A 23937-nucleotide genomic window follows, 5' to 3' on the forward strand; every position below is an offset into this window, starting at 1 on the left:
GAAATACCAGACACAACCAAATTGAGGGACTTTCTTCAAAATAACTGCCTATAATCTTCAAAAGTATCAAGATCCTAAACATCAAGGACAGAGCTGATTGAAGGAGACTAAAAAGATATGCCAGTCCCACACGCAGGGCTGTGCGCGCAAGGAGTGCCGTGCCACGCAGGGGTGCCCCTGCGTAGGGGTGCCCCATGTGCAAGGAGAGCGCCCCTTAAGGAGAGCTGCCTGATGTGAAAAAAGCACAGCCCGCCCAGGAGTGGCGCCTCACACACAGAGAGCTGACGCAGCAAGATGATGTAACAAAAACGAGATGCAGTTTCTCAGTGCTGCTGGATAATGCAAGCAGATGCAGAAGAAAATACAGTGAATAGACACAGAGAGCAGACAATGGGGGTGAAGGGAGAGAAATAAATAAAATAAATCTTAAAAAAAAAAAGGTATGCCAGTAAATGCCACCTATGGTTCTGAACACCTGTGGGGTAACTAGCAAAACCAGGATGGTGTCTGAAGTGGTGGTGGCAGTGCCATGGCCATGTCAGTTTCCGGCTGGGGAGGGGAGGCGACTGACAGGATGGACACTCACTCTCAAATCTGTGAGAAAAACATTCTATACTTCCTTTCTGTAAATTTGAAGTTATTTCAAAATAGTAGAAAAAGGCAGCGTGGTGTCAGTGTCCCCCCAGGTGCCAATACCTGTTTGTTGAGCTCTTCCATTTCAGAGCAGGCCTGTTCCTTGTCTCTCTTTAAAACCTCAATTTCCTTCCTGTTGAAGAAGCAAAATTAACAATATCACTGCCTATCAACGTTTCTTTCTTCTGGTCACAGCCCAGAAGAATGGCTTGGACATGAACCATATAACAGGATCCTGGCTTTCTCTGGCCATTGTGCGGCTAACACCCACTGCTCAAAACATGACCTGATTCCAAACCCTCGGAAGCAAGGCACTTTCAGGAATGTGAAACCTTTCAGATTTTCAGAGAGGTAATATGTTGCCAGTTGCCATGATGCCATGTTCCTCTAGCACATACACACATTAATTTCTTTAAGCAAAACGGGAATGTTCATACCCAACAGCATAAATAACAACCAACACAATCTGGCAAAAGGGTTTTGGCAGCAAACTTAGGGGGAAAAATAGTTTCCAGAGGGAAAAAAAACACTTTGAGGGGATTTCTGAATTGTGGATATGGGCCTATGATGAAGACAAACGCTTCTAGACTGCTTGCTTTAGAGTCTATACTTTAATCATCATGGCAATTCTAACAAGCCAGAACCAGATTCTCTGCATTTTAGAGCTGAGGTCATCCGGTACTTCAAATTTGAAAAGAAAAGAAAAAAGGCCAAAAAAAAAAAAACAGTCCATGAGTAGAGTAGACTTACTGTTATTCTACTATAGACTTACTGTGATTCTAGCAATGGAAGAACTCGTATCATTGATGTGGAGGCAGGGGCCACTGGAAGTTCTGAGGTCAGGGAGAGGGAAAACAGGCATAATATGGGGGTATTTTCAGGACTTGGGAATTGTCCTGAATGACACTGCAGTGACAGATACAGGTCATTATATATCTTGCCATAACCTATAGAATTGTGTGGGAGAGAGTGTAAACTACAGTGTAAACTATAATCCATGCTTACGTGGCAATGTTCCAAAGTGTGTTCATCAATTGCAATGAATGTACCACACTAATGAAGGATGTTGTTAATGTGCATAAATGTGGGCAGTGTGGGAAGTGGGGCATATGGGAATCCCCTATATTTTTTACGTAACATTTATGTAATCTAAATATCTTTTAAAAACAACAACAAAAACACATCCAAAAATAGTGTCCTTGGTTATGGCTATCCATAATTGGTAGTGAAAGCATAAGTTTGTAGGCAGATTTTCCACCCCCATCCTCCCCAGACCCGCCCCCTCCCACCTCCCATTCCCATTTTCCCCCAGTGCTCCAGGCCCTTGTCCTTCCCAGGCCCCTCAGTGGAATCTACCCATTGGCAAGAAACCCTGGAGAAAAACACAGCGGAAACGCTTCCAGGATGTGAACGAACTTGTTTTATTCATCCCAGTGAAAATACTCCCTGCCTCCCCCACCCACAAAGGTGAAAAGCAGTATTTTTGCAGTGGTAAGAAGTGCTTATATATTGATTTCAGAGACACTGCCACATGCACATGCTCTCTGCCTCTTAATTCTGAGACAAAGGAGCTCAGAAATTAAGGCGGTGCCAACATCTGGGAGGATGCCAGAGCCTACCCCCTGCCCGTCATGCCTTGTTCAAAGGGCTACAAGGCTTACCCATGGTTTTCAAGAATGCACACTGATTTGTGAAGACTGAATCCATCCCACTTTCTATAGCAACACCTTCAAAGTGTATTCTACTAAGAGGAAAAGAGTCACTGGCTTGATGGTCTGGGTGGGGCCCTCACCTCTGGGCACTGTTTGTCTTTTCTACCTCTTCAAGTTCTTGCTGATTCCTTCCCAGCTCACTTCTCAATAAACTGTTTTCTTCAGAAAGCCTACACAGCTCAATTCTGCAAGCAAAAAAGAAAGAAGGGTGGGAATCCTAGGAACTGGCTGCCACTTGTGGCCCACATTTGAGTCAGGTCCTATGGTTGACATCTTAACAATTCTGCTTCTGTGTCTCCCTTTTGCCCCATGATGGTCCAGGGTATACTTGTCCTTTTTCTCCATTTGTGTTTCCTTTCCTTGAGGGTAACATGCTCTGATGTGACTCCCAAGAGTACAGTTCACAGAAAACAAAGCTTTCTTAGCTTCTAATGCTGTCATACCATTAACAGTTCACACACTGTCCAACCTTGGTGTTTACTTTGTGTTGATGGCTTGCCTGCTCCTACATCTAGAAGCTCTCCCTGATTAAGTACCAAACGGTGGGTGTGAGTCCTCAGGAACTGCCATGTGACAGAAAACACTCCAGTTTTGCTCACAGCTGAGCTGCAAGAACAGAAGCTCTAAGGGACAAACCCTATGCTAGAAGAGAGAGGACTACAGGATCACTTAAGCAAAAAGCCCCCCAAGAGGCTGGGCCCATGGAGCAACTCAAGAGGAGATAGTGAGCTCGGAGGGGAAGGCTGAAACCTCACAGACATCAGCGGCCATCTTGCTTCCCTGCATGGCAACACAAAGGAATCAACAGTAGCTGACTTTGGTGAGAAGGAATCTCTGCTGATGCCTTGATCTGGGCACTTCACGACCTTGAAACTATACGCTTTTACCCCCAAATAAATCCCCATTATATAAGCCAACAGATTTCTGGTACTTTGCATCGGCACTGCTTTGGCAAACTAAAACAGGCCCCTTAAGGGCTGGGCCCAAGGAGCAGCTCAAGGCTGAGGAGACAAGCCCAGCCATATGCCTGATTGTCAGGTGGCAGGACACCAGGATCACCAGTAGCTGACTCTGTTGAGGAAGCATCTCTGATGGTGCCTTGGTTTGGACATTTCACGACCTTGGACCTGTAAGCTTTTACCAGACATAAAATTACCTTTCTAAAAGCTAACCCATTTCTAGGACTTTGCATTGGCAGCCTTTGGCAAATTAAGACAATGAACATCAAGCAAACATGAGCTCACGATCAAAGATCGTCAAAACATACACAGAAACAAGCCACCCAGGACAGTTGGCAGAAACAAACACCAATAGAACTAGGCCCCTTTGGAGCTCTAGATGACTTTTCTTTCTTAAGCTAGGTGGTTTACCAATGTCAATTCTTTGGGTTTAAATTATATCCCACACCATCCATCATTACTTTTTTTTTCATGAGGTACCAGGGCCCAGGGATTGAACCCAGGGCCATATATGTGGGAAGCTGGAGCTCAACCACTGAGCCATATTGGCTCCCGAGTTGTTTTGTTTGTTTGTTTGTTTTGCTTATTGTTTGTTTTTTGTTTTTTCAGGAGGCACTGGGAACCAAACCTGGGACCCCCCCCCATGTAGGAGGAGGGGAGCTCAACAGCTTGAGTCATATCTGCTCCCCATCCCTTTTAACCTGCCTGCAGTCACGCAAGCTAGTGCCGGTGCCTGAGTTGGAGCGAGGTCCCTTCATACTTCTGTGACGTCACGCTGACTGGTGTGAGCCCAACTTCATCCTTGTACAAGGGTGTGAACTTGGCAAAGTGGTATTGATTACCTCATGGAGCCTTCCTTTTCACAGGAAGCTGATAGCTCATGGATGTGTTGTATGGAGAAACTAATGGGAGTGAAGCAACACTATGCAAAACAATCGCCATTACATCTGGTGCCCGTCCTTTTGGGGTGGTCCTCCATTTACCCAAAGAGGGGCCAGGACAGGGGTCTTGTGTCCAAGCTCTGCAGCATTGGGAAAACCTTCCTGAATCCCTGGCTTCAGAGACAGAGCGCTTGCTAGATGAGTCCTCCAGGTGAGCCCAGGGGAGAAGGAAAGCTGGCTCCTCGCCTGAGCCATGGAAAGCCTTGGGACCCTGTCTGCCATGATGGTATCTTGAGACCATATGGACACATAGTGGTCCCTGCTCCAAGCCACAGGCAGCAGAGTGGCCCTCTCCATGGATGGGCCACCTCTGTGGCTGCCACTCTTTCAATGCAAGCCCCTGAGGCCAAGGACTCCATAAAGTTGCGTGGGAGCAGCCCCTTTACCCGCCTGCCTTTCCCAAGGTCAGGAGGAAGAGGGCTTCAGAGACATCCCAGGTACAAAGTGGGTCCTCTGAAAACAGTCTGCCTTTGTCCTTGAGACCAGCAGGAGCTCCCTAAGGACAAGGGCGTGGACACACCTATTTCTCAGACATGAGTTTACCACGTCCAGGTCTGGGGGTCAGCAAGAATCCAGAGCAGCTGGGAGGCCCAGGGCAGACCTGCCTCTGCATGGAAAGTCTCCCACATGGCACGAGTGTGGGGGTCGGGGCTGGGAAAAAGGCTACAGAGCCATCCCTCAAGTCACAGTCCACGAGCTGGTCAGTAGGAAAAGGATGCATGCAAAGAGTCTTTAGTGAGAGGGGTTAGTGGGTGGTGTTTTTGTATTTTTAAGAACAGGGAGAAGCCAAACCTGCTGTTCTCTCTGGAATCTGTTTCTTTCTCAAGAGCCCGAACGATGTCTTCCAGGTGCAGAAGTTTGGTTTTCATTTCATTCTGCTCTTTCTCCAGCACCGTGTCGGCCTCCTGCGTCTGCTCAGCCACTTCCTTCCCCTTCCACATCCTTTGACCAAGAATTGCCTCCTCCTGCCCCCGCAGGGCTGTGAGATCCTCATGGTTGGACTGGCCAACCCTGTCTAGAGGCTTAGCCCCCTTCCTCCCAGCCTCCGCCCTACAGTGGGGCTGGCTCTCCAGAGTGCATCCCCCAAGGGCCGACTCTTTGGCCAGGCTCTCTGCTTGTCCCTGGACAATGGTTCTCTCTGTCCCTTCCTGCCCTGATGTGCCTGGGGAACCATTTCCCTTTGTTCCCAAACTCAGCAGCTCCTGGGCTTTGGGCTGGAGCTGCTCAGATGAAGTCTGGCTCGGGCTCGCCGGGTCACTGGCAGGAGGCACTGGTTTCTCCAGGACCCCCTTCCTGGCCTCCCCAGATGTCTGCGGCACTGAAGGAATGGAAGCTGACTCCTTGGTGTTTAGCAAACCCAGATGGCTCTCAGGCAGCCCCGTGGACACAGAGGCTGGGACCCACAAAGGGTCTGCACAGCGGCGTTGGTGGCCTGGAACACTCCTGCCCTTTGTGGGTTCTTGGCCAGGTCTGTCTCCTGCCACTTCCTCCTCTCTGGCTTCCCCGGGTTCCAGCTGGGCTGGTGACCACTGCCCTTCCTTCTCACCTGGACACAGGGGCCTGGAGCCACCTGCACTGTTTGGTTTGCTGCCTGACACTGCACCTTCCTCTAAGAGAGTCCTTAGCCTTCCTGCTTCCTGGGCAAGCATTTCTACTTGCTCTCTATACATGCATTCGAGCCTTTCCTTTTCAAGGGCGAACGCTTTGCAAATCCGAGCTTGCTCCTCGCTCATCAACTCCTCTTGCTTCAGTTGCTGCTTTTTACAGCGCATCAGGATTTCCCTCTCGCTCTCTTCCCTCTGTGCCTTCTCCAGGTCCAGCTGCTCGGTCATCGCCCTCACTTGTAGCCAGTGCTTCCGTAGCATCGCTTCTCTCTCACGCTGATGCTGCAGCGATAAGTTCTCACAGTGGGCGGCCTGCTGGGTTTCGAGCCACGAGAGCCTCTGGCTCAGTTCAGCTTCAGCCTCTTTCCTACAGAGACAATTTCACACAGATCCTGACTCAGAACCTGTCTCATGTGCCATGGGCTCAGCCCATTCTGAGCCTCACCCCTTCCTCTGAGGGATAACAGGCTACCTGTGCTTTTGTCCTACACTCCTCTCTCTGCTTTCTTGCCTCATCCTTTCCTTGGGAAAGTCTTTAGAGGATGTGAATAGAAGGTATGCCCTGGTAAGGGACTAGGTTTCAAATACAGAGGCCAATGTGAAAGCCATTCGCCACATGGGATTATTTTAAGTTTGAATTGATTAAAACTAAATACAATTAAAATTCAGTCCCTCAGTCACCTGAGCCACGTTTCAAAAGCTCAAGAACTATAGGGCTGGTGGCGGCACAGTGGATGGTGAGGACATGGGCCACATCCACTGCTGCAGGAAGTTCTACCAGTGAGCGCAGGTCTGTAGTTTTGGTGAGGTGGGTGAAACTCGTCCATAGTCAAGATGACCCTCGACAATCCCCTAAGTTGCTAGAACTGGGGACTTAGGAAGCCCCAGGAAAAAAAAGTCAGGGTCTTTTGTTCACAAGGCCTGGGGAGGGTCTGCTTTCTGCTCCTGGCTGGGGATTTCAAGTAAATTAGATTTGGGGATGAGGTGATTCCTTCTAAGCAGCAAGAGCAGTTTCTGAGGCACTGAGGCCAGGCTGCCTCCAGGAGGTCTGGGAACACCCACAAGTCTGGATTCTGAGTGGGAGGAGGGCTTCCCTTTCATCAGTTCTCTGCCAGAGGCCGCTTGGGGGGTCTGAAAGGGGCTTTGGGTTGGTGGCAATAGGTGTAAGAGGAAACAGTTTTTGGAAAGCGCCTAATTAAAGCTCAGGGGCACATAATTTAAAGACTTCCCTCTGGGTGAGGGGTGGGCCACTGGCGATTGTGGCCACCATGCTGGGGTCAGCTGGAGGGGAGGGGGGCAGGGAGCACAGGCTCAGATGGGTGGTCACATTACTTATATCATACACCATGCATCAAGCTCCCCCACCCCCCATTTTCTTGTGCTGAAGATGGGCAGAAACGGAGACTGGGGACAGCCCACCTCACCCAGGTGACCCTCCACGCTGAGGACACCCTGTAATCAGTGGAGTCCCAACCCCAACCCCACATCCTTGACCCAAGAGGATCCAAAAGGACTCTTCAAGAGACCCCAGGTCCAACCGTGGGTAGGTGGGAGCTTCAAGTGACTCCATTTGGGGATCCCAAGGCAGAGGTAGGCACTCCTCATTGTTGGCAGCCAGGAGGGCCCGGGACTCTCCAGGAGAGCTTGTGGCCCTGGTCACCCAGCTCTGTTTGCAGCCAGTTACTTCCTCTGCTCAGCGAGACTCACTCAGCAAAGAACGGGTGTGTGGTTATTTCTCATGAATTTGATACAGTACTACACAAAATATCACGTACAGTTTTTCCTAATAAACCCTTTAACACATTTTAGCCTTTTCGAGAACCTCACTGACCCCAATTAACTTTCTCCCCAATTGTTTTGGTGCTTTTAGACCTTCTTTCTGTCTCGCTACATATCCTGGAAAATTGAATGTGATATTACAAAGCAAATCACTTCACAGCCTAAGCATCATCTAATACATATTTTAATTTAAAGTAAAAACCCTTAATGACCTGTTCTTTTAGCTCTCATCCCTCTGCCCAGAGGAAAACCACCCTTTGGAAGGCACTGCAATTCTGAGTTGTTTCTCTAAACTCAATTTCAAATTTTGATTCTTGGCAAGAAACCCTAGACTTCATGTCCCAATGCAAACAGACACTGGACCTTCTCAGCTGTAGCTCCTCTTTCAGCTGCTCCTTCTCCTGTGCCAGCCGCTGGGCCAGGCTGGAGAGCTCCCGGGCATAGTACTGCTCCATTTCTGCCCTCTCCAGTTCTCGGCCATGGGATGTGTTCTGGAGCTGCTCCTGCAGGCCTTGGATGACCTCTTGTGATTTCACATGACGCACCTCCAGATCTGCTTTCTGTCCTTCAAGCACACTGACCTCCAGCTGGAAAGCCTGTTCCAGCTCCTTTCTCTCCTTCTCAAAGCTCCTCTTCAGCAGCTCGAGTTCCCTCTCATAATAATTTACCTAGAAAGCAAAATACAGTAACATGAATCGGGGGCCCTAAAAATCACTTACTTGGCTGTACGACATGGGAATGTGAGGGTATCAGGTGTGACAGGCAAAGAGTCAAAGGCATAGACCCCATGGAGTTCCAGGGCCTGTATAGGCAGTGGTGATGCTGACATGGCCGATGCCCCCCAAGGTCTCAGTTATGCCCCTAGCCTTCCTTGAAGAGTCCCCAGAGGCAGGCCCTGCAGGTGGGGAAAGGGGCCAGGGACCAGGCTGGACCAGGTGCCTGCCCAAGTAGGCAACCAGAGCAGAGCCTGTGGCAATTACCAAGAGATTTGGGTGACACCTCTGAGGCCCAACAGGTAGGACTATTCATCTGCCCCAGGCTGGTAGGGTCACATCTGGGAGCTTCGAATGACTTCATTTGGGGATCCCAAGGCAGAGCTAGGCACACCTCATTGCAGCTACAGAAGTTAAAAAACATCTGCTACCATCTAATGATAGAACAAGGAGATAAGTTCATTCCCAAAGGCATAGCAGGGTAATCCTGGCCCTGAAGCCACTGAGCCCCAGGAAGGACAGACAGACTGGGTGATGGGTTAGCTGCCTTCACTCAGCATGGCTCTTGGTGACACTGGGAACATGTGCTCCTATCTCCTCCCTGTTACCAATTATTCCTTCTGTCTTGTGTCCTTCCAATGAGGGCCTGGAGCCATTTCTATTTGCATTCCTCACAAACTGTCCTCCCCAGGGCTGCCCTGTTATGAACCAGACAGGTACACTTGGAAATGCCAACATGGCAGAGGAGGTGGCCCCGTTCCCCTCACAGCAACCTGTGGCCCTCACCTTAGTCTCCAGCTGGACCTGGATAGCTTGGTAATGCTCCTTCACCTGCTCCAACATGATCTCTGTTTCTATGCTTACCGGAGGGGGTTCACCCACACACGAAATGATGCCTGCGAAGAGGGGATGTTACGTTTGCCTCAGGCCAAGGGCACCAGGGGGTCTGTTCCCAACCCTCCAATCTGAGGGACACTTGGATGTCATTGGTATTCGTCCCCAACTTTTCTCTCAATGCCCAGCAACAAAGCTCCAAACTGCACAGGTACCTTCTGCAAGAGGAACCAGCACCATGAGGAGGGGCGGCCCTCACAGGATCAACACCCTGTTGCTGTGACCCAGGGGTGGGAGCCCCACAGACTGTGCCACTAGGCTGTGTTCAAAATATTGAAGCCCTTAGAAATCAGGGTTTCTTGTCTTTGCCAGAACACAGACCACTCACACATGGAACTAGAAGGCTCCCTGCAAGATCCCTCAGTGCCCTTTAATTTCTGGAAGGATGCACCTGGGATTCTGCTCCCTGGTGATGCACAGGAAATGAGAAGGCAGAGGAGATACGAGTGCAGTGCAGGGTCTTTTATTTATCTATCTATCTATCTATCTATCTATCTATCTATCTATCTATCTATCTATCTATCTATCTATCTATCTATCTATCTATCTATCTATCTATCTATCTATTTAATTGCCTCCCCTGCTATCTATCTATCTATCTATCTATCTATCTATCTATCTATCTATCTATCTATCTATCTATCTATCTATTTAATTGCCTCCCCTGCCTTGCGGCTTGCTTGCTTTCTGCTCTGTGTCCATTTGCTGTGCGTTCTTCTGCGTTTTTCTGCTAGTCTCCCTTTTTTTGTTGTGTCACCTTGCTGAATTGACTCTCCACGGTGCCCGGGCCAGTGGCTCTCCACACTGTGCGGGTAAGCCTGCCTTCACAAGGAGGCCCCGGGATGTAAACCCAGGGCCTCCCGTATAGTAGACAGGAGCCCAACTGACTGAGCCACAGCTGCTTCCCGGTGCAGGGTTTTATACAAGGTTTTCAGGCATGTTGGGTGATCAAGGATACATATGTGTTGCTTACTGATTGATTCTTTTCATTTCAGCTCCTGCCCTTTCAGGGCGACTCTGCATTATTTGTTATAACATCATAATGACAATGTCGGGTTTCATTAACTAAGGCCTATGAAATACCCGTGGAATGAGAGTTACAGCAGATGTCCAGGCATGCCATTCCAATGCAGCACTGCAGCACCAGCTCACCTGAGAGCGTGAGCTTTCTTATGTCCCCATGTGCTGGGCAATTCCTTGTGTCATATACATGGTGAGGGGGCAAGCGACAGGATTGGACTGAGGACTCAGAATTTGCATTTCTGTTACTGCTAGGGTTTCATGTGTGCAGGGAAAGGGAAGGGAAAAGACACCCCTTCTGACTCTCATCATCTTCCATTTCCCAAATTATTTTCCATGAGTAAAGGCAGTAGATTTTGGGGTCAAGGAAGCTCAGGAAATAAAGCATCTTGATGCCCTAGAAACCAGAGCCAGCCATCCCAGTTTGGCCTAGCTGGGTGCCCTTCAGGCAGGCGGCCCTGACCGGGTGCACATCACAGCCCAGAGGGCCGCAGCCAGTACTGCTCACTCCCGACACTGCTCTTACCGTTCCTTCTGGCAGCAGACAGCCCCCTCCTCACCTCCAGAGGCCAAATGAACTTCTGCGGTGCTTCTAGAAATGGTCACCCCATTGGGTAGAGGGAGGAAAAGAGGGAAGAGACAATGTCACAACTGTGAAATCGTTTGGTTTTATTGGTAATGATACAACCCTCACCCCTGAAGTCAGGGTAAACACTGAGATTTTAGAACTCAGCTTGTTCTCTCCCGGGGACAGGGTGAGTGGTTCCTGAGAAGGAGGATGAGGTCTGTACAACCCAGGCCCCTAAACTAAGGGAGACAGCAACCGGCCTCTATCCCGTGGGCTGTGCACCCCGCTGTGTGTTAGACTCCTCTAGGGAATGTGGAAAAAACCTGATGCCCAGCTGCACCTCAACACCTTCTTCCTCCATAGATCTGGGATGTGGCTGGATCAGTGCCTTGCTCCTTTCTGAGGCCTCCCAGTGAATCTGATGGCAGTTAGGATTGAGGGTCTGAGGAGCCTTTGGACTCTAATGATGAAACCCGCAGTGCATGGGGGTTATTTTAGGGGTCCAAGAAAGCTGGACCCATGTATGCAGAGAACCCCACCAGGCTCCCCTTGGAGGTTCCCATGAGCTAAAGAATATGGCCTTGCTCAAAGAGAGGGTCTGGCCTTTGCCCTGGGCTCCTGAGAGGTGATCTTTGCTTGCCTGTGGATCTTGAACTGGTCACACATATATAGTCTTAGGGCAGGGCCTGGCCAGGTCAGAAAGGCCAACAATGGGCTTTGAGTCATGCAGGGTTGGTCCACCTGGAGACTGAAACTGACCATATGGCCCACCAATCAATCATGCTTACATGATGGAGCCCCAGTAAAAACTCTGGACACTGAGGCTTGGCTGAGCTTTGCTGGTTGGCAATACTCTCTGTGTGTTGTCATCAGATGGATGCTGGGAGAGTAATGTGCCCTGACTCCATGGGGAGAGGATGCCTGGAAACTGGGTGCATGGAGGTCCCCTCAATCTGTCTCACATGTCCCTTTCCTTGCCTGAATTTAATCTGTTTCCTTTCCCTCTAATGAACCGCAACTATGAGTGTAGCAGCTTCCATTGAGTTCTGAGAGTCCTTCTAGTCTTTACTGAACCTAAGGGTAGTTTGAGGGACACCCCCCAACCTTGCTGCTGGTGTCAGAAGGGAGGGAAGTTTTGTGGCAACTGTGCCCTCAGACTCTGCCGTTTGGCCTAACTCTGAGCAGACCCATGTTGGCTCTTTTGGGTACAAATTTTCTCATTTTATTAAATAAATAGCTTTAGGGCAACACAGGAGCTCCAAGAGCTCTTGGGCTACAGAAGGAAGGACGGTGTTCTTTGAGGCTATCATGACTTATGATGCCTAGAGGCCACAGGGTCTTTTCAGATGGTCTCCAAGGGGTTGAGATGGCACAGCTGCCATTGAGGTTGCTGTGGTCCCTTTGGAGGACAGAGGTAGAGGCAGCAGTGGGCTTGGAGCTGACTGTACTGTGAGCTGCCAAGCCAGGAAGCAGGGCTGTGAGACTGCAACAGTGCCCGCCTTGGATCCACGGCCAGGAATGCAGCCACCAGCAAACACCTACTTCTGTCTTCCAAAGAGACCACAGCAACCTTCAAGGGCATCTGGGCCATTTCAACCCCCTTATTCTGGTCCCTAGAGCAACTAAGAACCCACTGACAAGGGTCCTCAGTGCCTCTTGGTGTGGTAAAGGCAGGACTGGAGCTCATCCAGAACTTCAATGGCCAAGAGAGTGAAGGAGTACAAGACCCTCTTCCAACCCTAGACACACTGCTCTGTGCATGACCCGGGGGGCCAGCACTTGGCTGCCTGGGCTGCTAGGAAAGGCTCATCTCTCCTCGGTGCCCAAGGCACAGCCCTTCCCCACATCACAGACTCATCCTCAGCCTCCCCACATGGGGCTCAGACCCCCAAGGGGTCATCTCCCAACACCGCCCCATCCAGTGACCCTTAGGACCTCCCTCCTTCAATCCTTTCAGAACACCAGCATAAACTCTTCAGTGTATTTTAATGGGATTTATTCCCCTTCTGCTGTAAGAGTTGTCACCTAAGCCAATTCACAGATCCAAGAACAATCTGTGCCAGACCATGAGTTATGATGTGGGCTGGGAGAAGGTGGTCCCCAAGCTCCCCTCCTCTCTCCGTGGAAAAGATGGTCTTGTTCTCATCCATCACTCTCTCCCCACTTTACTGAGATGACTACTGAATCCTTCGTGTCCAGCTTGTACAGTGAACTCATCATGTATTAATAGTATCTCATTTAATCCTCACCACAATCCCTTGAGAGTTATTTGGAAACATTCCTTGCAGTGTAGACATGCCTCCCTTGAGGGCATTATAAGGTCCTAATAACTTTGAGCAATTTTATCTAAATGTTACGTTATCAACTCTCCACTATCACTGCTCTAGGGTGTTGGGTGAACCTCCAGCTGTGGTTACGGACCTGACCTCTGTGCGGGGTTCAGGTTAGTCTTGTGACCCCTGTAGCTGAGCTCCTGGACCCAGGAGGAAGCTCACTGAGGGGCAGCAGGTGGGCTCCTCTTACCCACCATACCCACCCCATCCCCAAACAAGACCTGATCACCTCTGCGGAAAGGTCCTACCTTCAGGTCCATCTCCTGGGAGCCATCGTCCCTTGGGCAGTGTGTTCGGCCGGCCTCCCTGGCCCAGGCCCCAGGGGGAGCCATGCTGCTGCTGGTGCTGCCGGACCCGCAGGCCTTCCAGCTCAACCTGTAGCTCATCATTGCGGTCCTGCAGGTCCTATCGGGGCAGAGCCAGAGACTTTGTCCTGGCTGGCTGTGGCCACAGGGCCCGTGGTGCCTGTGTCTATGCCCAGGACTTCTCAACAGGTGGTCAGCGAGCATCCACCACATGCTAAGGTTGCACGAGGCAACTGAGCTTCAACTGCAACTGGACTTTAAGTTCTTAACTATGTGGTGAGTTAAGCAAAGCCATTTCCTTGACTTCCTGATGCCCTGCGTCACTTTTTTGTGCACCTGAAGGAGTTGGCATGACACACGACTGTGAGGAAATATACAACAGAGTATTTAGAGGTACAGGGCCAGGATGTGGACAACTTACCCTCAGATGGCTCAGTAAAAAATTATGTATATATATATTCACAACTGTAACACACAGAGAGCCAGTGTGCCAATGACAAAGCAAATGGGATGAAATGCTAACAACAGGTGAATCCAGATAAAGAGTACACAGGTGTTCCTTGCACTATTTTTAGTTTTGTAACTTTCTGTAAGTTTGAAATGGTTTTGAAACAAAAAGCTTCCAAAATGCTCTGAACGTTCGTTAGAAACAGTAAAAAAATATCCAAAAGAACCAACAGGGGAAAATTTTCCTAAAAATAGGTTGGCACTAAAAACGCATAAAATACTTCCACAGATGTTTCAAAATCTAAAATTTCAAGAACCAGAAGTGAAATGAATACCAGCTCTTTCACTAATAGAGTCATGTTAAAGAAAGGCGGAATTTACATTTGTTTGACAAATCCAGTGCATTAAGGTAACATGTTAAGATTAAAAAAAAATAGGTCTGGGTCTCTGGGACAAGCTTAAATAGAAAGATAAAATGTAGCACATAACTGCAATCCCTAGCAGAAAGCTGTCTAGCATGTTCTGCTGGCATGACAGTACTCCTCTTGCCCCAACTCAAAACACACCTTCAGAAGGAGATGTAGCTCACTACACACAGCATGTTCAAAAGGCAGGATCAAAGAGTGCAGGGAAATATGATGGAGCGCCCTCAAGACCCAGGGGCTGGAGTCTGGGGGAGACCCACAGGATGGGGAGCTGTGGGCTCACTGCACACCAGAGACTACCACCATAGGCTCACCTTTATCCTCTAGGGTTGCCAAAGCAACATGCACCGGGAACAAAGATCAACTCTTACTTTAAATTGGAGGGAAATCAAGAAGAAGTGAATTGACAATAGACCTTTAAAACCAAGCCTCTAAACCATTCATCTTGTTTCTCTGACCTTAAGGCACCCCATGAATTAATTACCAGATTCCAGGATAGATGTTCTCCCTTCCACCCCCACCCCTATGTCTGCTCAACTTTTAAATCATGTCAAACTATTTTGTGACTATTGATCCACTGTAATATCCCCAGAAATAATCATGGATTTTTAGCATGAGGGGACTTAGAGCAAAAACTTACAAGCAGACTTACAAGTGGAAAGAATGAGATGTACCTAAGACCAATGATCTGTGGGAGATAGAGTCAACTGCATCTACTGCATCACCCCACAAGGTAACAAAATATTTCTGACCTGGTAAGATTAAGCCAATTTCAGATAAGGACATCTTCAGATGGTTGTAACTGATTATGCTCAACTTTGAAAAGTGTATTATAATGATTTATTATTAAAGCAAATCAACAGGACCAATAAATGAGCAAACAGTAAACTCTATTATTCTTAGATTTTGCTTCTCATCTCTGCCAGCAGGTTTATGTATGGTTTTAAATGGTTGTAATCTGAGGATTCATGCTATTTATCTCTGCTCATTTGGCAATGCTTTCCAAATATGGTGCCATGTTTAGAATCATCCATTTCCATGTTATTTTCAAAGCTATCCAGGAATCATTTAAAAGAAAAGTCATCATATCCCTCATTATTCTGGCACAGCATCTGGTTGCTTCTGTCTGGACTGTTAGGGCCCAGCTGGCCGTAACCATTTGGTACAGTAGGTCAAGGGCTGAGGACGAGGATGGTGGCTGCTTTTAACCAAACGAATACCCCCCTCTCTTTATAAAATCATGGGAAAAATACAAACTAATGCAACTTAAAGACTATAGCTTACAATAACATTGTACTATTTTTGTAGTAAAGGCAAAGAAGGTGCAATATCAATGCTAAAAGTAATTAAAAAATATGGGATTTAGTTTTATGAGACGTGAATATGATCAAGTATTTTTTTTCTTAAATTTTCTTCATTAACAAGGAGACCTTGGTCATGTCACTTAATCTGTGCTCATTTATTCATCTTTTGGAACACTGGAGAAACAACTGAGTTTGTTTTTAGGACTAAATAAGATAAATGTGCCTGGACAGGATTTTTTAAAGTAATGCTACCATAATTTGTTAGGCTGCCTTTTGTCTGTTATTTTATTTTTTGAAGTTGAAATAATGTTATTTAAAAAAACAAACTGTTTCTGTTTAAGTTCGGCAAAAATTAAATTTTGGTAAATTAAATCCTAACAGGGAGTTTATCATTAAGGAACCATATGGTACGTTATTTTGTATATGAAAGAATTGTTCTCTATTATTAATAATCAACCCAACTCACATGTGATTTGTTAGTTTTTCTCAATTTTTTTTTTTGTATACTGAAATTTCTCAATGAGTCTGAACCTATGGGCTGCAGCAGGGTGGCAAGAAACAAGGGAGAGGATGCCACGCTGGCCGCCGTCTGTTGATCTGCCCGGTGGCTTGCCTGCCATGCTCCATCGGCATTTTACACAAGTGTTATTCTTGCAGCTCTAGAGAACACCTGACTTTTAAAAAACATTCCCCAGTCTTTGAGTACTTTGGTGAGGAGGGAGGGAGAAAAAGACCCCCAACTGTGCATACACATTAAACATGGGCCAGGGAGGGCGGGGGGCCTTGTCAGTCAACTGAACCTGAACATTTCAGCCCTAGAAGAGACCTGAGTGATCAGTTATTCAGTGCCCGCATCCAACAGCATGGGGAGCGGACTCACTCAGAAGAACTCCGGACACACGAAGAGGCTATCTGCCCTTTGCACTCTTATTCTCTCACTTTCCTGCAGCAGCATGTCTGCATGCAGAACTAGATGTGAAAATTCATCTGTCTTCTATGAAGCCGGCCACTAAAAAGATGAGCAAAAATGTACAGCAATGGCATACTTCTCATTAAGTTGTTTTTCATTAGGAAAACAGTTATTTTCCATTAAAAAAATGTTGTGTCATTATGTTCATTTTAAAAATGAACTGATCAATAATTTTTTCAAAAAGTTTCCCCTTTAATTTTTAGTACAGCAAATATTAACATAACCCATATAACCTATATTGAAAAAAAAAACATCTTTGGGGTCCTTGATCATTTTAGGGGTATATGGGATTGTGAGATAAAAGTTTCTGAAAGGTCAATGCCATTCGCTGCCACCCTTCTCTGCCCTCAGGTAGGTTTTGGCATTTTGTCTGCTAAGATCTTCACTGCTAGGATTGTTCTCCTTAGTTTAGACATTTGATCACGACCCAGGAGACATTACAGCAATCAACCCACTGTCCAACCTAATGAGACGGATAAGCATTGCTGGGTTTGGCCTAAGAAATCTGAAAACTAAATAGAACGGAGAACAAGAAAAGGCCCTAGATCATGTCTGGAGCACAGAGGGTGCATTTAAAGTGTGACCTAGGGAAACGGACTTTGGCCCAGTGGTTAGGGCGTCCGTCTACCATATGGGAGGTCCGCGGTTCAAACCCCGGGCCTCCTCGACCCGTGTGGAGCTGGCCGTGCGCAGTGCTGATGCGCGCAAGGAGTGCCTTGCCACGCAAGGGTGTCCCCCGCGTGGGGGAGCCCCACGCGCAAGGAGTGCGCCCGTGAGGAAAGCCGCCCAGCGTGAAAAGAAAGTGCAGCCTGCCCAGGAATGGCGCCGCCCACACTTCCGGTGCCGCTGACGACAACAGAAGCGGACAAAGAAACAAGACGCAGCAAATAGACACCAAGAACAGACAACCGGGGAGGGGGGGAAATTAAATAAATAAATAAATCTTTAAAAAAAAAAAAAAAAAAAAAAAATAAAGTGTGACCTGAGCAGAGCACGGAACCACCCGCCACCAGGCGCCGGGGCTTGACCTCCCTGCCTGAGACCCGGGAAAGCCTCGAGGTCCAAGGACCAGCCGAGAAGAAAACCCGCCACCCCTGCTCCCGGGGATTCCCAGGGCCCTTGGTGCCCCGGGCCTGATGACGACGCTGACGGCTCACAGGGGAGAGGGCAGGGCTCGGGGGGTGGGGACTAGGTGGGGCGAGCCCCCCAGCTCACCAGCACGGCTCCCTGGCACGTACCCTGCACTTGAGCTCATATTCCTTCAGAATGCCTGCGAACCGCTCTTCCTGCGTGAGCAACTCTGTGTTCTGAGGCTCCAGCTGGAAGTCAGAGCAGGGAGGAAAACGATGGTGACAGGGGCCCTCGGGGTCCCGGACCTCAGGCCTCTGGCCAGGGGAGACCTCCGCGCCTCCCTCCCTCGCCTCCAGCACTTCGGGTCTGGGAACCTACTGGGCTTCCACCCCTCTCCAGGACCAGCATCTCCAGCATCTTCAGTCCCCTCACCTTGTTCAAAAGGTCTCCGTGGCAGAAAGGTTTTCTGGATTTAGCAGAGTGGCCGCCACTTACCCCCCTGCTGCCTGCGGTCCAGCCCTGAGGCTCTCATCCTAGACGCCCTCTGCCAGGCCCCTGCCTCCCGTGTAGCCTCTTCCCTTTGCCTTGTTCTCCCACCAGGGGCAGGGGCAGGGGCAGGGACAGGCTGGGGGGCTCACATGTGTGGGCCCCAAGTTCTAACCTCTTCCAGTGCCCTAAGACACCCAGAGAGGCACTGCTTTAAGGGTCTGGATGGCACCAGCTGGGCACGATCTTATCACTAACAAGGCCTAAGTGTGCTGGCATTTCTAGGTAACAGGGGCACCCCTGCACGGCCATGGAAGGGAGGAAAGCAGAGGAAAGTCAATTTTCTCTCCATTCCAGAATTTCCAGAGACAAACTCTGATTCAGCTACCCGTGTCTTTTCACAGACATTGGCCACTGTCACCCACCACCCATGGGCCCCCCACCCTGCAACGCTAATAACTAGGGAGAGGACTTGCCTTGTCCTTCAACACAAACTCGAGGTCGCTCTGCAGTTTCAAGACCAGCTTCTCTGATTCTGAAAGCTTCTCCACGACTTCAAGAATCTCCTTCTGTAAGCGGCTGTTTTCCTACAAGTGACAGGCCAGGGGTTCGCCTGGGCCAGCGTGAGAAGAAGCGGGGCCGCGGCAGTGCTCCCATCACCTCCTCTCAGCGAGAGGCTTATTCACCGTGGCAGTCATGGCCAGGAAGAGCCCTGCAAGGCGGGGAGTCGGGGCTCACTGCCCTCTATGCCAGGTGAGGGGCGGTGCAGGGATGCCCCACAACCACTGACCCCCTGGGTGCCCCCGATGCTCCCCGCATTTCCGGCTGTCTGTAGTCCTCCTGCCCCAAATGCTTGAGAAGGTCACGGTCATGAGTAACCTAAGAGGGGCTGATGACACGTTGTGTCTGGGCATTTTCTACACAAGGGACTAGAAACTGCACCAGCACAGCTCGGAGGTGCACCTGGGGAGCTGCAGCAGGAGGGGGTGGGAGCAGGCAGGGCCAGCCTGGCCGCTCGTCGGAGGCTCTGCCAGGCACTGCAGGAGATGACACTAAGAGAGAGGGAAGAGTGGGCGTACAAGAACCTACAGGGCACAAGGAGCATGATGTACTAATATATCATCCACTCAAATGTTAAGAAAACAGACCAATGGTCAGATAGGTACCAGATAGACAGGTACCAAGGTAGACAGACAGACAGATGATTAGACAGATAGACACATGTAGATACACAGATGTAGACAGGTGATGATAAATATATGATTAGATACATAGAGATACATGATAATGATGACAGATGATGGAGAGATGATAGATGATAGAAGGATGATAGATTGGGAAAAAATATGACGACTCGGCAAATGTGGCAAAACATGAAAAGTTGGTGGGTCTAGGTGGAGTATGCTGGAGTTCTTTATATGGGTTTTATATTATTTTTGTAGCTGACCTGTAAGGTTAAAATTATTTCAAATTAAAAGTTAAAAAAGAAAAAAAAAGACACCACAGGGCTTAGAAGGGAAAGGAATGCATAGAGCAGAGCCTAGAAAGAAGGCTGGTGGGGTCCGGGGGTCTGGGACAATGGTGGCTCTGCATCCCACCACCCAGATGGGCTTGGCCTGCTCCTCATGCCTTGCTCCATCCCCTCTTCCTGGAACAACTGGCCCACGCTCATGCCTGAGCCACCTGAGCCAGATGCGGGCACAGGGCACAGTCCTGGGACCCCACCAAAGGCACAAGCTCAGGGCTCCTGCAGGGTGGGGCTAATTCCATACTATGCTCATGGCCTCTGGAGGGGTGTAGCTGCTGCGACAAAGCTTCCCTGACCACTGTCCCCCCACCCTGTAGCCACAAAGGGTCCCACACTGTCCTGGCCAAGCACCTCCTCAGAGCTGGGCTGAGTCTCACCCCATCTGCCCTTCCGTGGCCACGCCAGGTGTGTGACTGAATCTGTGGGTACTGCCAGTTATATAACTCGTCTTGGCTAGAGGTGCACTGGGAAAGGGGATACTCCCTATCCATGGCAGATGGTCCTTAGTTTGAAAATCACAGGTGCTTCCTGACCACTGAAATGTGGGCTTTTTAAGGCAACAGGGAGACAATGAGTCCGATTGTGGCCTCAATTAGGAAGATGTGGGGTGGGAGAGGGTGGACCCTAAGTCATCACTCATCTCTAAGTGCCCACTATGGTGCCTTTTGGGCAGGATGCCCGGGGGTAGCCCCCACCTACCTTCCAGGCCAGCGTCAGCCTGTCCCGGAGCTGCGTCTCCTCTGCTTGCAGCCGCTCAACGTCTCGCTCCAGCTCAGCCCTCTGCCTGGCGTTCTGCTGCTGGATCAGGTCTCTCTCTGTCTCAGCCTCAGACCGAAGAAGGGCCAGTCGTCCTCGGTACCCCTGCTCCAGGTGTCTGCAAAGTGCACGTGTGCACACACATACACACATTGAGCTCTCACAGGATAGCCCCCAATCCCTGACCCCACTCCCCTACCCCCTGGTGCACCTTCCTGGTGCCACTGCCCCTGCCTGCTCTGTAGCCCCAGTGCCCTGAGCATTTGGGACACACCATCCTGGACTGGATAGATCTCTACTTGCCAGATGGGAGCCACCTTTCCTTAGCAAAGGAAATGCTCCATAGGCTGAGCGATGGTTATCTATCAGACGCGAAGGTGACCCCCACAGGGCAACAGGAGCTAAGTGGGCTCACCACGCAAATGCCAGTGGGCTGCACCCCTGCGGCATTCCGCAGAGAGCACAGAGCTCCAGGGGTACGTCCTATGGGCGCCCCTACAGCCTCCACGCACACGCACGTGAACTCTTTTGACAGCCAAATCACCTGAAAGCAACCTCCCTCACCCAGAGACTACCAGGAAACAGGAGGCCTTTTCCTTCTCAGATTCTGCATTTATCTTCTGTAACAACCATTTCTGTGTAGAAGGAAAATCGGGGCCGAATCGTGATCCTGTCACTGAAGCAGCCGCTTAGCAGGATTGCTCTAACCTAGACTAAACACGCGCGAGACTTTCTTCAGCAGAAGGCTAGGCGCTTTTAATAATTCAGTATATGAGAATACATGAGGATCATTACCCAGCTGACAGGGTCTGGACTTTTAATCTCAGAACTTTAAAGAAAGAATGCCCAAAGGGAAGAAGATGCAGAAAGGGCAATTGTCACTTAGAGAAAAATAGCTTGATACATTTGACTAATTCAACACTCCACAAATCTTTGGGGTAGTTTGAAAAATTCATATTTGATCGTATCCCTCCTTTAAGAACCTTTGAAATACCCCACAAAATGGATGTTGTTAAAAAAAAATAAGGCAGATCCATCTAATAGGATGCTCAGTGGCCACCAGAACTGCTGGTTGGAAAAGTATTTGTGGAGCAGAACTAATCACAATGTGTTGTGCTAATAAAAAAACAAAACAAAACTGGGTTAGGGGAGCCGATATGGCTCAAGCAGTTGAGTGTCTGATTCCCACATGGCAGGTCCCAGGTTCAGACCCTTGTTCCTCCTAAAACAACAACAAAAACCCAAACAAACAAGCAAACAAATGAAAAAAACATCTCAGGAGAGCTGATGTGTCTCTGTGGTTGAGTGCTGGCTTCCCACTTAGGAGGTCCAGGGTTCAATCCCTGGCACCAGTAGGTACCTCAAAACAAAAACAAAAACAAAAACAAAAACAAAAACAAAAACAAAAACAAAACAAAACAAAAAAACCTGGGTTATAAAGAGTAGATACAGTATGCTATAATTATTTTGAAAAAATTATATGCATAGAAAAAAGACATGAAGGGCATTAAAATGTTAGGAGTAATACCCACTGGGCAGTGACATTTCTTGTTTTACTTTTCCTTTTATTTGTATTTCCCAGATTTTCTATAATGAACACATATTACCTTTTACTAGTGCAATCATAAAAGTTATTTTTAGAAACCTACTGATAAGTTCCCCTTTGCTTAATGGGTTAAAGCCCCGAGACACCAACATGGCCCAAGAAGCCTTTTAAGCTTTGGCTCAGCCTCACCCTTAGTGCCTGAGATGTCCCAGACTGAGATATCACCTTAGATTTTACGATTTTCTAAGCCCCAGGAAAGACACATCACAAAATTCTTCCTAGATGGCTGGGAGAGAATAAGCATAACATGCCTTTACTGAAGCAAATCAATTCTCAGTTACTGTGGTGTTTTGGAGCTAGGCACCTCAGAAACACATATAATTAAACTTAATCCATTACTGTGGCGTGTGAACCCTTGTAAATAAGAACTTTTGAGGAGGTTACTTCAGATGAGGTGTGGCCCAGGATGGCTCTTAATCCTATTATTGAAGGTCTTTCAGGGAGAAAGAGAAAAAAGCCACAGAGGGTGCAGCCAGAAGCTGAAAGTCAAAGGAATATAGAAGATAAGGAAGAGACAGTCGAGGCCGCCATGAGCCTAGCAGGAGCCAAGGAACAAGGACCAGGGACAGCCAGACCCAGAATGCCAGTCTTTGGGAAGAAAGCATCTTCTTTGATTTGGACTTTCTTTTACCCTCAAAACCATGAACCAAAAAATTCCCATTTTTTAAGCCAACCCATTGCATAGCATTTGCTTTAGCAAGAAAGAAACTAAAACAGCTACTCAAACGGATTCACCAAAATCAACTCATATTTAGCTATTAGTTTTTTTGTCTATTTATTTTTTAATATTGCATTAAAAAAATATGAGGTCCCCATATACCCCCCACCGCCTTCACCCCACTCCTCCCCCATAACAACAATCTCCTCCATCATCATGAGACATTCATTGCATTTGGTGAATACATCTCTGAGCACCACTGCACCTCATGGTCAATGGTCCACACCATAGCCCACACTCCCCGACAGTTCACCCAATGGGCCACGGGAGGACATACAATGTCTGGAAACTGTCCCTGCAGCACCACCCAGGACAACTCCAAGTCCTGAAACCACCCCCACATTGCATCTCTTCCTCCCACTCCTTACCCCCAGCAGCCACCATGGCCACTTTCTCCACACTAATGCCACATTTTCTTCGATTACTAATCACAATAGTTCATGAATAGAATATCAGTAAGTCCACTCTAATCCATACTCTATTCCTCCATCCTGTGGACCTTGGAATGGTTGCTATTAGTTTTTGAATACAACTGTTTAATAAACAAACATACAAGAGTTTTTTTCCTTGAACAGCCAGTAACTGAGGGCTGAGAAGCTGGCCAGTGGTGGATGGTGAGAGGAGGTCCTATGGAAGTTACACTTTGCTGTGAGTAGCCCATGAAAGAAAATCTGGAGATGGTTCCCCCAACTGCTCTCTGCCCTTCCCAGGGGTTTGAAAAAGCAGCAATTTAAAATCCCAGTGATGCCAACAAAGAATGAGTCTAGCACTCCCTCAGGTGGGAGCCTAACACCTCAGAAATAGCAGTGATGAGGCCAACAATAATGCATTGTTAAAACTGCCGGGGGGGGGGGGGGGGATGGGAATGGGACACGGATTCCAGAATGAGGAAATGATATTCTAGCTCTTCCTTTCTTCCAAGAGCCTAACAGTTCTGAATTTGTAAAATGGTTTTGTTCTATAGAAGCACAAGCCCTGTGACTGAGGAGGGGGCCAAGGAGGATTCTCAAATGAGGGGAGTCAAGCACAGTAGCTGCAGTCAGCCTTCAGTTTAAATTTTCTAATTCAACCCGTAGTACTAAGTGGTAAATGGGAAAGCTTGGAGGCTGGGAATTCTAAAGGAATCAGCTGAATAAGGACTATCAATTACTGACAAGAACTGAAA

At 48.5% G+C, this 23937-nt stretch overlaps 1 protein-coding gene across 15 annotated transcripts in view; it reads right to left on the minus strand.

Moving 5' to 3' along the window:
• Positions 1-23937, minus strand: part of NINL (ninein like) — a 235660-nt gene that overhangs the window by 31099 nt on the left and 180624 nt on the right. For 5 of the 15 annotated variants that reach the window (XM_058286791.1, XM_058286795.2, XM_058286796.2 and 2 more), the window contains 10 exons: positions 20392-20566; positions 18641-18751; positions 17846-17926; positions 13405-13561; positions 10782-10847; positions 9128-9237; positions 7992-8296; positions 5038-6216; positions 2426-2530; positions 697-766 (listed from right to left, as the gene is read on the minus strand). In XM_058286791.1, the coding sequence (XP_058142774.1) occupies positions 697-766; positions 2426-2530; positions 5038-6216; positions 7992-8296; positions 9128-9237; positions 10782-10847; positions 13405-13561; positions 17846-17926; positions 18641-18751; positions 20392-20566 (2359 nt within the window). The remainder of the gene's footprint in view (positions 1-696; positions 767-2425; positions 2531-5037; positions 6217-7991; positions 8297-9127; positions 9238-10781; positions 10848-13404; positions 13562-17845; positions 17927-18640; positions 18752-20391; positions 20567-23937) is intronic. The other 10 variants (XM_058286802.2, XM_058286801.2, XM_071211600.1 and 7 more) reach the window with 3 other exon arrangements.

This window comes from Dasypus novemcinctus, chromosome 24, assembly GCF_030445035.2.
Source record: "Dasypus novemcinctus isolate mDasNov1 chromosome 24, mDasNov1.1.hap2, whole genome shotgun sequence".
Taxonomy (NCBI): Eukaryota; Metazoa; Chordata; class Mammalia; order Cingulata; family Dasypodidae; genus Dasypus; species Dasypus novemcinctus.